The sequence below is a fragment of the Clarias gariepinus genome, chromosome 12, assembly GCF_024256425.1.
Source record: "Clarias gariepinus isolate MV-2021 ecotype Netherlands chromosome 12, CGAR_prim_01v2, whole genome shotgun sequence".
NCBI lineage: Eukaryota > Metazoa > Chordata > Actinopteri > Siluriformes > Clariidae > Clarias > Clarias gariepinus.
The window spans coordinates 28,263,541-28,280,418 of NC_071111.1; the positions used below are offsets into that span (position 1 = coordinate 28,263,541).

Here is a 16,878-nt window from a genome sequence, read left to right on the forward strand (position 1 = left end):
TGGTGGAATGAGGAAGTCCAGGAGTGTATACAGGGAAAGAGGCTAGCTAAGAAGAAGTGGGACACTGAGAGGACTGAAGAGAGTAGATAGGAGTACAGGGAGATGCAGAGTGAGGTGAAGGTAGAGGTGGCATAGGCCAAACAAAGAGCATATGAGGACTTGTATGCTAGGCTAGACAGTAAGGAGGGAGAGGTGGATCTGTACAGGTTGGCAAGGCAAAGAGATAGAGATGGGAAGGATGGGCAGCAGGTTAGAGTGATTTAAGATAGAGATGGAGCTTAGAAGAAGTGGCAGTAGAGTTTCTGACTAGTTTGTTTAACAAGATCTTGGAGAGTGAGAGGATTCTAGAGGAATGGAGGAGAGGTGTATTAGTGCCAATTTTTAAGAACAAGGGAGATGTGCAAATCTGTGGCAATTATAGAGGTATAAAGCTAATGAGCCAGACAATGAAGCTGTGGGAAAGAGTAGTGGAAGCTAGTTTAAGAGCAGAGGTGAGCATCAGATGCAGTATTTGATTTGAGGATGCTGGCGGAGAAGTACAGAGAAGGTAACAGGGAGTTGCATTGTGTCTTTGTAGATTTAGAGAAAGCGTATGACAGGGTGCCAAGAGAGGAGCTGTGGTATTGTATGAGAAGGTCTGGAGTGGCAGAGAAGTATGTTAGAGTGTTGCAGGACATGTATGAGAGCTGTAAGACAGTGGTGAGATGTGCTGTAGGTGTGACAGAAGAGTTCAAGGTGGAGGTGGGTCTGCATCAAGGATCGGCTCTAAACCCCTTTTTGTTTGGACAGGATGACAGATGAGGTTAGACAGGAGTCTCCATGGACTATGATGTTTGCAGATGACATTGTGCTTTGTTCGCCCGAGCAGGGAACAGGTGGAGGTATGCTCTGGAAAGCAGAGGAATTAGGCATTTGGCAGACGTTCTTATCCAAAGCGACTTAACTTTTTTTTTTTTTTTATCTCATTATACATCTGAGCAGTTGAGGGTTAAGGGCCGCGCTCAAGGGCCCAACAGTGGCAACTTGGTGGTTGTGGGGTTTAAACCTGGGATCTTCCGAACCATAGTCCAATGCCATAACTACTGAGCTACCCCTGACCCCACAGCAAGACGGAATACATGTGTGTAAATGAGAGGGACCCAAGAGGATCGGTGAGGCTACAGGGAGCAGAGGTAAAGAAGGTGCAGGATTTTAAGTACTTAGGGTCAACGGTCCAGAGCAACAGGGAGTGTTCGAAGGAGGTGAAGAGGTGGGTACAGGCAGGTTGGAATGGGTGGAGAAAAGTGTCAGGTGTGTTGTGCGATAAAAGAGTATCAGCAAGAATGAAAGGAAAGGTGTACAGGACAGTGGTAAGACCAGCAATGCTCTACGGCTTAGAGACAGTGGCGCTGAAGAAAAGACAGGAGGCAGAGTTGGAGGTACAGTAGCAGAGCTGAAGATGTTGAGGTTCTCTTTGGGAGTGACAAGGATGGATAGGATCAAGAATGAGTTTATCAGAGGGACAACCCATGTTAGATGTTTTGAAGATAAAGTCAGAGAAATGAAAAAAAATTACGTTTTACCGTATGAAACATTTTAAACAAAAAGCAGTGAGCAGCTGGACATCGGGACATAGAGAATAAGTATGACGCGTTGGTCTGGCAAGCGCAGGTCTGAGCAGTTCAAGAAGCTCCATAATCTGTTGCCTTGGAAGGCGAAACCTTTTAAATAGCCACCTCAGGCAAAATATAAAAAAGGGCTGAAGTTTTGCCTAAAGGAAAAATTTACATGAACCATGTACGCTGCCTAATTGTTTGCCACCTGTTTAATATTAAAAGTGATTGCCAATTTTAATGCATTAGTCACATTATGAAATAGGCTAATTAAAAGGTGCTCTATTAGTTCTGATATCAAATAAAATAAAATTCCTAAACAGGCCTAAAATATATTCCATCATTAATACGACTTTGATAACGTGCCATAATGTACACCGCTGATTTATAAAGACTGCTGCTCAGTGACGGCGACTAGTGTCTTGAGCTGAAACTACGCTATGAATAAGTTAAGGTTGGTCCAGACCAACCTTACGAACATGTGACTTACCTAAGAGATACTTAGCGTATGAAAATTTCGGGAAATGCGCCATAACGGTAAGAGAAAGGTTAAGGTACAACTTAAGAACTACTTAGCGATAAGAAGCTTTCGAGAAATCGGGCCCATATTGCTTGATAAGTCATAATTAAATATATACTGAATTTAAGCTAATGAAGAGTAAAAAATTGTATCCTTTAGGTTCCAAAGAATTAGAATGTGAAATTCACAGTAGAGACAAATGTGCTAAGGATTTTGTGTCCAGGAAGGATCATCCAAAAAAGTGTAAAAGTCAGTCTGATTACATACGATATTCTGCTAAATTTAATACAATATGTGAAATTCAGTCTACAGTCATCAGTTTTACACGTTATTTTGTCCTTCTTTTAGAAACAGGTGTTTAAATTATAACAGTGTTGTAACGTTGCGGGTACTGCGGCAGGCAAACCCAACGCAGATCCAAATTCAGCTCAAAGTATTTCCGGGTCTCCAGTGGTGCAATCGTCCCCCTCTCATGGCCGAGATGCACCTACTACCCCCCCCCCCCCAAGCCCCCTCCCCAAGCCATATGCAGGTGAACCTGAAAGGTGCAATTTAACTCAATTAAATTATATTTATATAGTGCTTTTTACGATTGCCGTTGTCTCATGCAGCTTCACAAAATTTAAAGAAGATTGTCAAGCACACTCAATCGGCAAGCGGTCGCAAACCAGGAAGTATAAGAGGGGTAAACAAACCACGATTCAACGCTCAGTCATTGAGTTTGGCTCATGTCTGTTCTGGCTGTCCGTCCACCGATTCGTGAATACTCACTATCTTGGGTTTCGCTTTCTGATATTGAGTGTGTGTTTATAGGACGCGGGTTAAATTTGTGTTATTTGTGAAGATGAATGAATCATGGGTTGACCCAGGCCACCTTGCCACAATATTTGTTAGGCGCATTTGAGCATCACATATTATTTGCACATTTATTAATTGGAAATGTTTCCGATTCACATATGCAAATTCGTCTTCAGATGGCGCCTTTATAGCAGTGTGTGTGCAGTCAATCACTCCGATTACATTAGGAAAACCGGCAATCGCTACAAATTGCGCTTTAATGTTTGGCTGGTCAACTGCATGGTATGGAAACCTTATATAGGCTACCTGCTAGACATGCGGATGATTCCGTCCCATACAGCTGGCATTGCATGGCTCAAAGACGACTGGCTTAACCCTGAGCGGTCTGGCAGTTCCCTTTGGAAAGGACCAGTTGCCAGGAAACCAAGCGTTGTCAGCACCTGTAAGGCAACGGGTAATGCGTGGCTCCTCGCTGTCTCTCTTACCAAATTCAGACCCACCTCAGCACAGAGCTCCAAGAGGATAGCTCTTGGAAATCTGAAACGGCTAATAATCCAGTCATCATCGTGGGCCAGAAAATCACTGTGATCCCTAAAAACGCGTCCCTTCGAATTCGGCCACTGACAATGTCCTCTAATAAGGCCAACACTGCCATTGCCATAGACTAAGAGTTGTATACATTTGCAAATGCTTTTATATGTTCTAAATCAAATAATTGGTAGAAAAATATTGTGTCAATTAACTCATTTTATTAATTATAAATTACGCGATAAATAATTTTATTAATAAAATTATGCGATACTTTGTAGTGTGCAATTTAACATAATTGCCTCTAGGAGTCGCCAACGGAAATAAAACACACACAAGAAATACACATACGCCAGACATGAAGTTGGCGTGGAAGAACGCACATTCTCACGTTAATTTCACTGTTAGTAAATCCGACTGTGAGCGTGAAAACTGGCATTAGCAAAGTTTTTGTGCGTACGCAGCGTTGATACATGAGGCCCCTCGTCTCCTAGGTTAGTTCATGCTGACAAAGATTATGGAAATGTGTAGGAGAAAGTAAAAAAGTGTCTATATATTATAGTGATATTTAATTGTCCTTGATGAGCAAGCCAAGGGCGACAGAGATGGTGGCCAGGAAAAACTTCCTGGGATGGCAATAGAAAGAAAATTTAAAAAGAACCAGACATAACAGGGATCCCATCCTCATTTGGGTCATAACAGATACAGGGATTGATCTGAAGTCATACTGTGTGCTAGACAGCTGGAAGCTCAATATAACAGAAGATGTCAAAGTTAACATGGAATCCAGTTCAGTTCGGCACCAGCATGGCACCAGGATAAATCAGACAGGTGCATAGGGCACAGGGGGTCTGGATTGTTGGGAGCCAGGAAGCAGTGTGTATAACTCCAAACACACTTCAGGATCCTTGCAGTGTTGGCCTCTATCGACTGGAGCAGGCACAACATCCAGGTGCCTCAGGATGGGTAGAAAAAGAAAGAACACGTGGAAAAGTATTAGCGTAGTTGCCGTTCATTATATTAGCAGCACTAGATGAAAGTGTGCATTTAAATGTACTGAAGTATGATTATGGGATGAATCATGTATATGCCAGAGATGTGTCTTGAGTCTGTTTTTAAACTGGGAGGTTGTGTATGAGCCTCAAACATTATCAGGAAGGCTATTCCAAAGCTTAGGAGCTAAATATGAAAATGCTCTACCCCCTTTTGTGGACTTTGATATTCTAGGAACTAACACAAATCCAGAGTTTTGTGATCTTAAGGAGCGCTGCGGATTGTAATGTGTCAGAAGACTGGTAAGAAGACTTGATAAGTAGGAGCTAAACCATTAAGGGCCTTGTACATAAGGAATGCTAGTTTGTTTTAAATTCTAAACTTAACAGGTAGCCAGTGCAGGAATGATAGTATTAGGTTTATATGATAAAATTCAATTTAAATCTTGATCTGGTGAGAACTCTGGCAGCTGCATTTTGGACTAACTGTAGCTTGTTTTTTGAGGATGCAGAACAACCATCTAGCAAAGCATTAAAATAGTCCAGTCTGGAGGTCATGAATGCATAAACTAACTTTTCTGCATCAGATATGTATAAAATGTTCCCAAGCTTGATTTTGTAATTTTGGAAATATTACACCCACATTTTTCACTGTTGAGCTAGTAGTAATAGTACATGCTTCTAAGTGCAAGCTGGAGTGTGAGCGCATTTGTGTACTAGTTTTTGGACCAATAAGTAATATTTCTGTCTTGTCTGGATTTAGTAAGAGAAAATCGGTCATCTAATCTTTTAAATCATGGACACACTCAGTTAATCTGGACAACTTGGATATTAGCATCATCAGCATAGAAGTGGAAACTAATCTTATGTCTTCTAATGATGTTACCCAAGAAAAGCATGTATATGAAGAACAGCAGAGGTCCTAAAATTGACCCTTGTGGATCTCCATATGCCTTTAAAGGTCCTATACCGACACATTTTCTCAAGCAGATAGTATCAGCAATAACAGAACCCCTGCTGAAAATAATTAACAGTTCAGTCAGCAGTGGGTATGTTGCCAACTTTTTTAAATTAGCAGTAATTAAACCACTAATTAAGAAATCTGATCTTAAACCCTGTCAGCCGTCCAATTACAGGCCGGTATCAAACCTTCCCTTTATCTCTAAGATTTTGGAAAAGGTAGTATCACAGCAGCTATGTTCACATCTACATTGAAATGGCATGAACGAACTGTATCAGTCAGGATTTAGGCCTCATCACAGCACAGAGACAGCACTTGTTAAAGTAGTAAATGATCTCCTATTGGCATCTGATCAGGGTTACATCACTATATTTGTGTTACTCGACCTCAGTGCAGCTTTTGACACTATTGATCATAGTATGATCCTTCCCTGATTGAAAAATGTAGTAGGAATTAAGGGAACCTCTTATGGATCAGATCCTATTTTACCTATTTTTTCGTTTTGTTGATTTAAATGGTGACCATTCTGCATGTTCTCCACTGGAGTTTGGTGTTCCACAGGGTTCAGTTTTAGGCCCACTGCTTTTTTTCTCATTTTTACATGCTTCTTTAGGGCAACATAATTTGTAAGCATGCTGATGACACACAGTTATATGTCTCAGCAAAACCAGATAAGAGAAAACAGTTTACTAAAGTTGAGAAATGTGTGGAGAACATAAGAGACTGGATGTTATTTAACTTCCTTCTGCTTAATCCTAATAAGACAGAAGTTCTAGTCATATGACCACAAGCAGCTAAAAGTAAGCTTTCTGATCACACTGTAACTTTAAATGGCCTTTCTGTCCCATAAAGTGCAACAGTGAAAGACCTCGGGTGATATACATTACAGCCTTTTATTAAAGCACATGTAAGTTAAGTTTAAGTTAAGTCTTTATTTGTCACATATACATTTCAGCACAGTGAAATTCCTTCTTCGCATATCTCAGCGTAACTGGGGTCAGAGCACTGGGTCAGCCATGATACAGCGCCCCTGGAGTAGTTAGGGTTAAGGGCCTCGCTCAAGGGCCCAACAGTGGCAACCTGGTGGAGCTGGGGATCGAACCACCGATATTCTGATCAGTAACCCAGTGCCTTAGCCCTCTGAGCTACCACTGCCATTTAAACAAATTCATAATCAAAGTACTGAAATTACAGTACAAATGTGGAATTCAAATTAAATTAAATCTTATCTAGCGAAATAAAATGTCGAAATAAATGTTAACACAGTGAGCCTTTAGATTTTAGTCAGCGGCCAAAATAAATCAGTTGCATTTTAAAGTCATTCGTAAAATGGCCGCCAGGTGGCGCAAAGTGACATTCTCGCTCGTTGCCGTAAATACAATAGTGACTGTTATACAGCGTATCACTGTATCTGTTTATTGTTATTTAAGTTCTGGATTATTTCAGGTACTTTAAACACATTGTTGGGTTACTCATGTTGGCTCATATGAGATGTAGTTTACAAATTAACACCTGGTTGGGTTATTTTGACCTAACAACTGGTTTATTCATTATTCTTTCGTTTCTCCAAATATCAGCCTGCAGAATGTTAGAAATATTACTGTTATTGTGTCACAGGTGTAGTTTTAAGAGTTGTTTAGGCAGGAATGCGTGTGTAAACAGCTCAAATCCTCCATCAGTTATTAAAGATAGCGTCTATTTAGAAAAAATGCCTCAGTGATTTCGAAACTTCAGGAAATCTCCCTGCGCTCTGCGCATAACACCTGGCCAACTCATGTCGGAAAGAATTTATAAACGGTTTGTAAACATGGGCTATTGTTTTTTTACTTATAATATTTGTTAATTTAATTTAAATGAGGTTTAGGCTCAGGACTTCGATTCGGCATCGTAATGCTCCTCTTTAATTTACTCCATAGTCTAAATCAGCACTCATGAAGTTTTCCATGAAGTTTGATTATGGGTGCGTCGGGAAAACAGCAAGCAGACTGACTCTGACCATTTAAAAAAACGTTTGAGTTCATTTTCTGACGTGCTCAAGTTCACCAAAAACAATACAGAACAGCGCAGCTTACAACACTTACAAAATCACAACACTTACAAAATCACAACGTTTTTTCGTTATTGTGAGTGCGCTTAAATAAAAGTTAAGTCTTATAAAGGCATGTAGTCTTATATAGTTTTATTATATAGTTTTTGCACATTAACCTGACAACAGTTTTTTCAGCCTGTCACGGCGTGCGCCCAAATCAATATCGCTCCTCGCTCACTAGTTAGGCGGCCTCCCCTTCAGACATGCGAAGCAGCGGGACCGCAGAATTACACATGACTGATGAGCTATCGTTGCTATCGTTGCCTGGGCTTGCACCCCGCGCTATAAAATACTCGGGGTTTGTTGGGCTACAGTGGATTTTACTACGCGCTGTGTATGCAACGCGCGTGCAACAACGCGGAAGTGCGGCTTGCAAGCAGGGCAAATGGAAAGCGCCCCAGGGACTTCAAAGGAGCGAGAGGTGGGAGGGGCCGGTCCGGCCATCCGCGGAGAGCAGAGTCAGCGCGAGCGGACGAATGGCCATTGCACTCACACCGTGTAGTAAAATCCACTGTAACCCAACAAACCCCAATCATCACCAGTCGTGCCTTATTTCGTCATGTCATGTGCGCATTATAAGATTTGTATTGAAAACTTCTAACTAAAAAGTGGCAGCTGGCACGCCTAAAAATAGACGCAGGTTAATTTTTTATAGTCTAAATAAAAACCCTCCGATTTAATTTCCTATCTAATCAGCGCTCAACCGCACGTATAGTTTTCCCGAGGAATTTTTTGTGCTAAATAATGTTTATGCAGTATAATAATTCCTATTAATCCTGGGTTGTTCTTTTAGTGTCACTATAGTGCTTTACAATGAAAGACAACATTCAAATACAAATTATCCACCCTCCCCAGGTGTGAATCGGCTGTTCTCACCTATACATTCAGAAGAACTGAAATGCACTTCTCCCCACTTTAAAAACCTCTTGAATCTGAGGCTCTTCTGGAGACTTTCAGTGATTTAAATTTGTGTAATTTTAATCTTCTGGATTCTAGATTCTAAAGTTAACATTGTTACCTTTTGTAATCATTGGAATGGAAGAACTTGAGATTTTCCTTATAATAGCGTAAATTGCATTGTTTTTAATCAGCCTATACACAATAATCTTCTTTGGTATTTTTATTTTAAAAAACGGGTATGGGGGCTATCTTGTTTTATTAATCCTTGTGCCTGGTTTAGGTTTGGTATTTAGTGCGCATCTGTTTACAATATTACAACTAAATACCTTTTATTGGGGGTTAAGTGACTGATGTGCCTAACATTTTTCAGCTGAGCCTTTGTTTCACTGAATAATCAACCACCGCGACACCCCCCTCTCTCTCACACACACACACACACAGAGCCGACCAAATCATTAGCACCTCCTTCCCCCAGCACAGACATTTACTTTCTATCCATTTACTTACACCTGAACTGAGTTGTTTGAGTAACATGGGTCGAACCCCTTACAAATCATAACAGTCTACTGCATTTCATTCTTATAATAACGCAAAAACACAAGCGGGGCTGAAAGACCGACATCTGCTGACGCAGTAGAACGTACTAACACTGTTTTAATTTTATGGTCATTTATTTCAGTTAATAAATCTACTATAAATTTAAAGAACACAAAAAATAAGATGACACAAAACCCTACACACTTCAGTGATAAAATCTAAAGGCTCACCGTGTTAACATTTATTGTGCTAAAATTTGATCCTAATAAGATTTGATTTAATTTGAATTCTAGAACAGTGGCAGCTGTTATAATCTAAATAAAAACGCTTTTTTAAACGTGGGCTATTGTTATTTACTTGCAATATTTGTTAATTTAATTTAAATGGGGTTCGGTCTCCGGAATGTTGAGCATCAGGATCCTCTTCTTTACTTTCCTACGTAGAATCAGCGCTTAATCGCACGTATAAAGTTTTGTAAATTCGTTTAATGTTTAATAGTAAATAATGACCCCCGTTGCGCTGTACCACCGCTCGGAAAACCTTATGAAATACAAGTTAAAGACAATTATGATGATCTGCCACGGCTTGCGTCTGTGATAGGCATGCGCCCAAATCTACTATCGCTACTCGCTCACTCCGTAGGCTCCCTGAATAGGCAGCATATGAACGGAGCCGCCTATTCGTGCCGGCTGGCGATAATTAACGTTAATATGATCTTGGGCTTGCTCCGCATTATAAAAGCAAGGCGCGGAGTTTTGTCTGAGGTCTGGGAAGTACGTGATGTGATGGAGAATATAAAATAAGCATGTCAGTGGGGCGATGTGACGCGGCTCAGGGACTTTAAACAAGGACACTAGAATTCCGCCCTTTGATCTCCGCGCTGAGGACAGCGCGAGAAAGAGCTGCGCGAGCTCCTGCGGCATCTTCACTCCCGCACCGTGCCCGCCCTCGCAGCCCCGCTGCCGAAGAGGAGAAGGCTGCGAGGACGTTTGTGTTAAGTTTTTACGTCAGCGAGGACTCGCGCCGGCCATCGACAGCGGGAGAAGCGCTGCCTCCGCGTGCTCAGTTCTGCCACTCCGCGCACCAACACTTATCGTCAGCTGTGTGCCCGCATGCCAGTGTGGCACAGCCCCCGGAACTGCACATGCACAACCTTTATCCCATATTTTCCATTCTTCCTCCTTCAACACTTTCCTTCCCCCTTTTACCTAAATAAATTAGCCTTTTCCCGTAAGACCTCGCCTCGTGTCCGTGCTTTATGGTGCCGCCCGTGCAACATGGGTCGAATCCGTTACAGATCATAACAGCCTACTGCATTTCATTTTTATAATAACGCACAAACACAAGCGGGGCTGAATGACCAACATCAGCTGACGCAGTAGAACGTCCTGACAATGTTATAATTTTATGGTCATTTATTTCAGTTAATAAATCTACTATAAATTTAAAGAACACAAAATATAAGACGACACAAAACCCTACACGCGTCTTTTCTAATTACACGTGATAAAATCCAAAGGCTCACTGTATTAACATTTATTTTGTTTAAATTTGATCCTAATAAGATTTAATTTAATTTGAATTCTACATTTGTACTGTAATTTTAGTTCTGTGATTATAAATTTGTTTAACCACAATGTTTTACTTGATTTTATCCGCTACTACGTGCAGTTCTAAAACTCTGTGTCTCATTAATTCAGCAGAGAATGAACTAAGGCATGAGGCGTCAGTCTGTAGTTATATAGCGCCACTCAGCGGTAAAAGCCAGCAAACGCACAAAGCCAAACGGTACCGCCGAGCGCCGCGACGGTAGAACCTACATTCCGATTGAGTAACCACTGTATCTTGTGTTCTTTAAATTTGTAGTAGATTTATTAACTGAAATAAATGACCATAAAACGATAGTAGATTTGGGCGCACGCCATGACAGATCATTCTAATTTTTTTAATAGTAAATAATGACCCCAGTTTGCCACTACTGGCAAAACCTTATGAAATACAAGTTAAACATTAAACGAATTTACAAAACTGTATGTGTGCGGTTAAGCACTGATTAGACTACAAAGGAAAGTAAAGAGGATAATCACGATGCTTAACATCCCGGAGCCCAAACCCCATTTAAATTAAATTAACAAATATTGTAAGTAAAAAACAATAGCCCACGTTTAGAAATTATTATACAAATAATCCTGCATCTGTTTTAGGTGTTCCAGCTGCTAGTATGGCTCTGTCAGAGTAAATCATTCAGTAACAAGCCTGTAAATTTCCATGTAAAACAGGTACATCTGTATGAATAAATTGATATGATGAGCTATTGATCAGTGACTTATGTAAACGATTCAGTCCAGATGTAAGTAAATGCTCATGGGATGTGCTAATCACGATTTGGTCTGCTGTGTGTGTATGTGTATGTGTGTGTGTGTGTGTGTGTGTGAGGGGTGTCAGAAGGTCTTACATACTCATGAAAAGTCATGAATTATTCAGTGAAACAGAGAAGAATCTGTACCACTCCTTACTTTCATATGGATTTTTCATACGCTATTTAAGCGCACTCACAATAACTAAAAAACTTTATGATTTTGTAAATGTTTGAAAGCAAACAGGGTGCACTGTTCTGTTTTGTTTCGGTGAACTTGAGCGCATCAGAAAATTAACCAAAACTCCATGTATACTCGCCTCACAGACGTGAAAAAATCTATACTACTAGAAAGCAAAATGTTTGCTCTTATACAAACTAATGGAAAAAAAGCTAAACAATGTAATTCGTATGAAAAGTCGATTTTTGGCACATCCACTGCTGAGGGGACGACGAGATGACATGATTACCATCATCACCACAGCCGAAAACAAAGACATCACTAATTTATCACTCTGAAAAACTTTATGCGTGCGGTTGAGCACTGATTAGACTGCCGAAACGAAGTCCTGAGCCCATCTTCTTCTTCTTTGTCTTTCGGCTGTTCCATTTCAGGGGTCGCCACAGTGAATCATCTGCCTCCATCTAACCCTATTCTCTGCATCCTCTTCTCTCACACCAACTAAATTCATGTCCTCTCTCACTGCATCCATAAATCTCCTCTTTGGTCTTCCTCTAGACCTCCTGCCTGGCAGTTCCAACCTCAGCATCCTTCTACCGATATATTCACAATCTCTCCTCTGAACATGTCCAAACCACCTCATTCTGGCCTCTCTGACTTTATCTCCAAAACATCTAACAAGGGCTGTCCCTCTGATGAACTAATTCTTGATCTTATCCATCCTTATCATCATTTGTAAATGACCCACTACACTCATATGACCCAACATGAGCGACACAACAATGTGTTTAAAGTACCTGAAATAACCCAGAATTTAAATAACAATAAACAGATACAGAGATACGCTATATAACAGTTAATACTTTGTACAAATAAAATTGTCAGCTAGTGAACTTGATCTAAACAACATTTAACGTAATCTTTTTTTTTTTTTACTTATTATTGTACAGTACATATCAATAGCTCTGGTTCAGATTTTTCATGTTTTTTGTGTAAAGTACTCATATGGAAATTACCATCACTACTGTATTTCTTCAATACAACATTTTTATGAGTAAATTGTATTTTTAAACTGCGATGAGTGAAAATGTCACTTTGCACCACCTAGTGACCATTTTACGAATGACTTTGAAATGCAACTGATTTATTTTAGCTGCTGTCGTTTTTATGCAGCGGTGAGTGCGACAGTTATAACCATTCCAATTGGGTACCCACTGTATGGGGTTTTACGTAAACATTTTTAATGCAATTAATGAACACTACTCTCTTTTCACACAGAATAAGTTTACCTCATAATCAGACAGTGATGATATTGTCATGATTTGTTGGTGTTGGACGGTGGGCTTAAAGGTGAGGCATAAATGCAGAGAGCGGGATGAAAGTCTTTTAATAACAAAACATGGAAAAAGGAAGTTGGCTTTACTTTGGAGCTTGTTTTAAACAAAAACATCAATCAAATAACACACAGACCAGAGACTAAACATGCAAGATTAAAGATACACGACTAAACATACAAGACAAGAAGACTAAACAAGCTAAACTGACAAGGGGACTAAAACACACAAGACAGACTAAACATATGAGGGACTTGACTAGGCGTAATAGCTGTTACGCACACCAGCTGCTTAGCTGGATGGTAGATAAACAGACTAGTTGCTAAACAGACTAGTAGCCAAAGACCCAAGGGGCAAACAGACTAGGTACACAGCAGACTACGAGACAAACTAACTGGTACACCAACAGCTCCACAACACACAAGCATAACATAACAAAACTTAAACCAAACACAAAACAAAAAACAAGAAATGCCCACATTACATTATTATTATTATTATTATTATTAATGCTCGACTCAGTTTTCCAGAACAAACAGCAATTTATAGATCAATGGTCTGGGATACCGGGGATGACTTACCGTAGCCATGTCTTTTATCAACAGTATGCAACAGGGTGCAGTTGTTTCTTTAGCCTACCAAGCATGTCGGACAAGCATCCCCACTTTTGATTTCTATGTCTTCTCTACCTCTGACCAAAGCACACACTTAAAAACACTAAAAAGGAGAGCATCAAGCCACTGCATTCATGCACGCTGCTCCTTCCTTAGGAAGATTGGAGTTTGGAGATTTTGTACATTCCTTATTTTAATTATATGTATAGAGCTTGTGGAATTAACATTATGGCACAAGTCATTTACGTTGTTGGTGGATGGGGCAATCTCATCTCTGAGTAGATTAAATTGGTAAACAACATCGCTATGCCAGAACAAAAGTACCGCATCAAAAACTGCCATAGCAGTTTACATGATCATGACTTTATAAATAAATTTAAAAAAGATTATTATTAGCATCACACTGTTGGTAGTGCATTTTCATCCATACTGACCTGACACACAAACCTAAAAGCTCATATTACCTAACATATTGCCTTTGCATTTACTGCTTTACATTTTTGCATTTCTTTTTTAGTTTGATAGTTAATAGCCCACAGGAGTGCCACCTTACCTTAAAGTGTATGCATTTATTAAAAAAAAAAATACAATGTGTCACCTGCCCACTGAGCCAGGGTGGATCTATGCGTCTTAAGAAAGTTTTTGTGAAGATTTGGTCAAATTTCCATAAATGCTGTGGGATAGAAGAAAAGTATGACAACGACAGAAAGTGACCTCTATGAGTTGCCTATGCTTCGCAAGCAGGTGACACAACCAGGTAATTTAAAAATGTCAGGGTATGTGAGAAGGTTAGCATGTCCGTGTCTTTAATCTACTCTTTAGCTACCGGGTCAATGGATGCTTTTAGATCTCTACAAGTTCCTTAAAATACTGCTGCTTGGCACTGGCATTTAACTTCTTCCAGTAGAGCTCCTTTTCTTTAGGTTCTTTATTTCCAAAGAAATGCTATGTCAAAAAAAAAAACACCAAGCTGCTCTCAACTCTTAATGAATCTATGTCAGAAATCACCATGGCAACATAACAGTGTTGCCAGCAACGATGATAGCACCTTCCCCTAAAACAACCCTGTTTATGTTCACTTACAAAATAAACATTATTTCAGCTTTAAGACCAATAAAATGTTTCTCATTTGCATTTCCCTGTTGCTTTTAAACCCTACAGCTCACACACAGTGCATTTAGTTTTGGCGCCGGGTGCACTGTCAGTTATTAGTCAGTGTTTTAGTAAATTTTACAGTAATTTCAGACAAACTGCTGAAACAAATCATGCAACAAGTCATCAGTGTGCAGTAAAAAGAAACAAGCTTCCTCCTCAGAACATTGATGTGTCTTACTGAGGAGCAGGTCAAGTGACTCTGTGAAATGATCTTACTTGAGTGTCTCCAGTTTACAGAGAGGATTCTCCAGTAGAGCAGAGAGATACTTCACTCCCGAGTCTCCTACATTATTATTAGACAGATCCAGGTCTCTCAGGTGTGAGGGGTTTGATTTCAGAGCTGAAGTCAGAGCAGCACAGCCTTCATCTGAGACACCACACTTATATAACCTGTAGAGAGACAGAATGGCACTCTTTAACCACACGTTTACTTTAAAGTTCTTTCTTTTTATTTACTTTCATCGGTTTGTTCTAATCAACTATGATGTAATAACCTGGTCATTTAATACTTGCAGCTTATCAGCTAACTTCATTTTATTGTTACATATTGTTGCTGAGCCTAAACCTGACCAAATAAAATAAGCCCAGATCATAAAACTGCCTCTTGGTCAGGTCTCGGCTCAGCAAAATTATGTGGCCATAAAATGAGGTCAGCTGATGATCTGGTCATTCAGCAAATTCAGGTTATTAGCATTTAACTTTATTTTTTTTCTCCCCTCTCCTCCTTACTCAAATGAATTTATCACTATTTAAGCTTTTCCCATTCAGATTTATTACCGCATCAGAGCAACCATTTTGTGTTTTAGGAGCAAATCCTCATTTACTAAACTGCATTTTTTAGCATTAAGGCTGTGGATTTTTGACACAGGAAGAATAAGCATGCCATTTTACTTTAAAGTGAATTTTAACCAGGGCTGATAGTGGTATCAGCTTGGGTTAAATGCATGGGGACCCCGACCAAATACTGTATGATTTTAAAACAAACTCTAATGCTTTGCCCTATGATGGTCTTTCTCATATTGCTGTTGCTGGAAGAGGGTGGGGTAGAGCTGGTGGGGTAGAGATTCTTTTCCTGAAAACCTGCAGACTGGGAGCTCGTATTACCTTTTTCGTACTAAAATAGATACACAATCAACTGTTAATGTGATCTAAAAAACAAACATACAATTAGCTAAGAAAGTTTAGACAAACAAAGCACACTAGCACACATACTCTTGGACAAACTGCTATGCTGCGCAGACTTTGCTGCATTTCCACAGAAAAAGCAAACAAGTAGATAAAACCAGTGCACCTAAATGAGTCTATTCTAATTTTCTCTCATGCCAGTTTTAAAAGAAGTTTACACTGCAACTATTGCTGCCACAACGGACAAAATAACTGGTTACCATTTGGCATGTGTTCCACCTGACCAGCCAATCAAAGCGCTAAATAGATGTGAAGAGCATTGTCCTTATTTTCTGTTCTCTTATTAGTGCAGTCAGAAAGTAGATTGATTTCTCTAGATTAAGACATTTAATAACATCCTTATGTTAAAACATACAGTCGTGGCCAAAAGTTTTGAGAAGTACATAAATATTGAAAATTGGAAAAGTTGCTGCTTAAGTTTTTATATTAGCAATTTGCATATACTCCAGAATGTTATGAAGAGTGATCAGATGAATTGCATAGTCCTTCTTTGCCATAAAAATTAACTGAATCCCAAAAAAAACTTTCCACTGCATTTCATTGCTGTCATTATAGGACCTGCTGGGATCATTTCAGTAATCGTCTTGTTAACTCAGGTGAGAATGTTGACGAGCGCAAGGCTGGAAATCATTATGTCAGGCTGATTGGGTTAGAATGGCAGACTTGACATGTTAAAAGGAGGGTGATGCTTGAAATCATTGTTGATCCATTGTTAACCATTGTGACCTGCAAAGAAACCCGTGCAGCCATCATTGCATTGCATAAAAATGGCTTCACCAGCAAGGATATTGTGGCTACTAAGATTGCACCTAAATCAACAATTTATAGGATCATCAAGAACTTCAGGGAAAGAGGTACAAACCGGATTCCAAAAAAGTTGGGACACTATACAAATCGTGAATAAAAACTGAATGCAATGATGTGGAGGTGCCAACTTCTAATATTTTATTGAGAATAGAACATAAATCATGGAACAAAAGTTTAAACTGAGAAATTGTATAATTTTAAGGGAAAAATATGTTGATTCAAAATTTCATGGGGTCAACAAATCCCCAAAAAGTTGGGACAAGGCCATTTTCACCACTGTGTGGCATCTCCCCTTCTTCTTACAACACTTAACAGACATTGCCATTCGC

General features: G+C 39.7%; 1 protein-coding gene across 3 annotated transcripts in view; it reads right to left on the reverse strand.

The window, feature by feature from the left end:
• LOC128534532 (NACHT, LRR and PYD domains-containing protein 12-like) overlaps positions 1 to 16,878 on the reverse strand; it is a 68,114-nt gene that overhangs the window by 8,357 nt on the left and 42,879 nt on the right. For all 3 annotated transcript variants that reach the window (XM_053508995.1, XM_053508997.1, XM_053508996.1), the window contains one exon: positions 14,774 to 14,947. In XM_053508995.1, the coding sequence (XP_053364970.1) occupies positions 14,774 to 14,947 (174 nt within the window). The remainder of the gene's footprint in view (positions 1 to 14,773; positions 14,948 to 16,878) is intronic.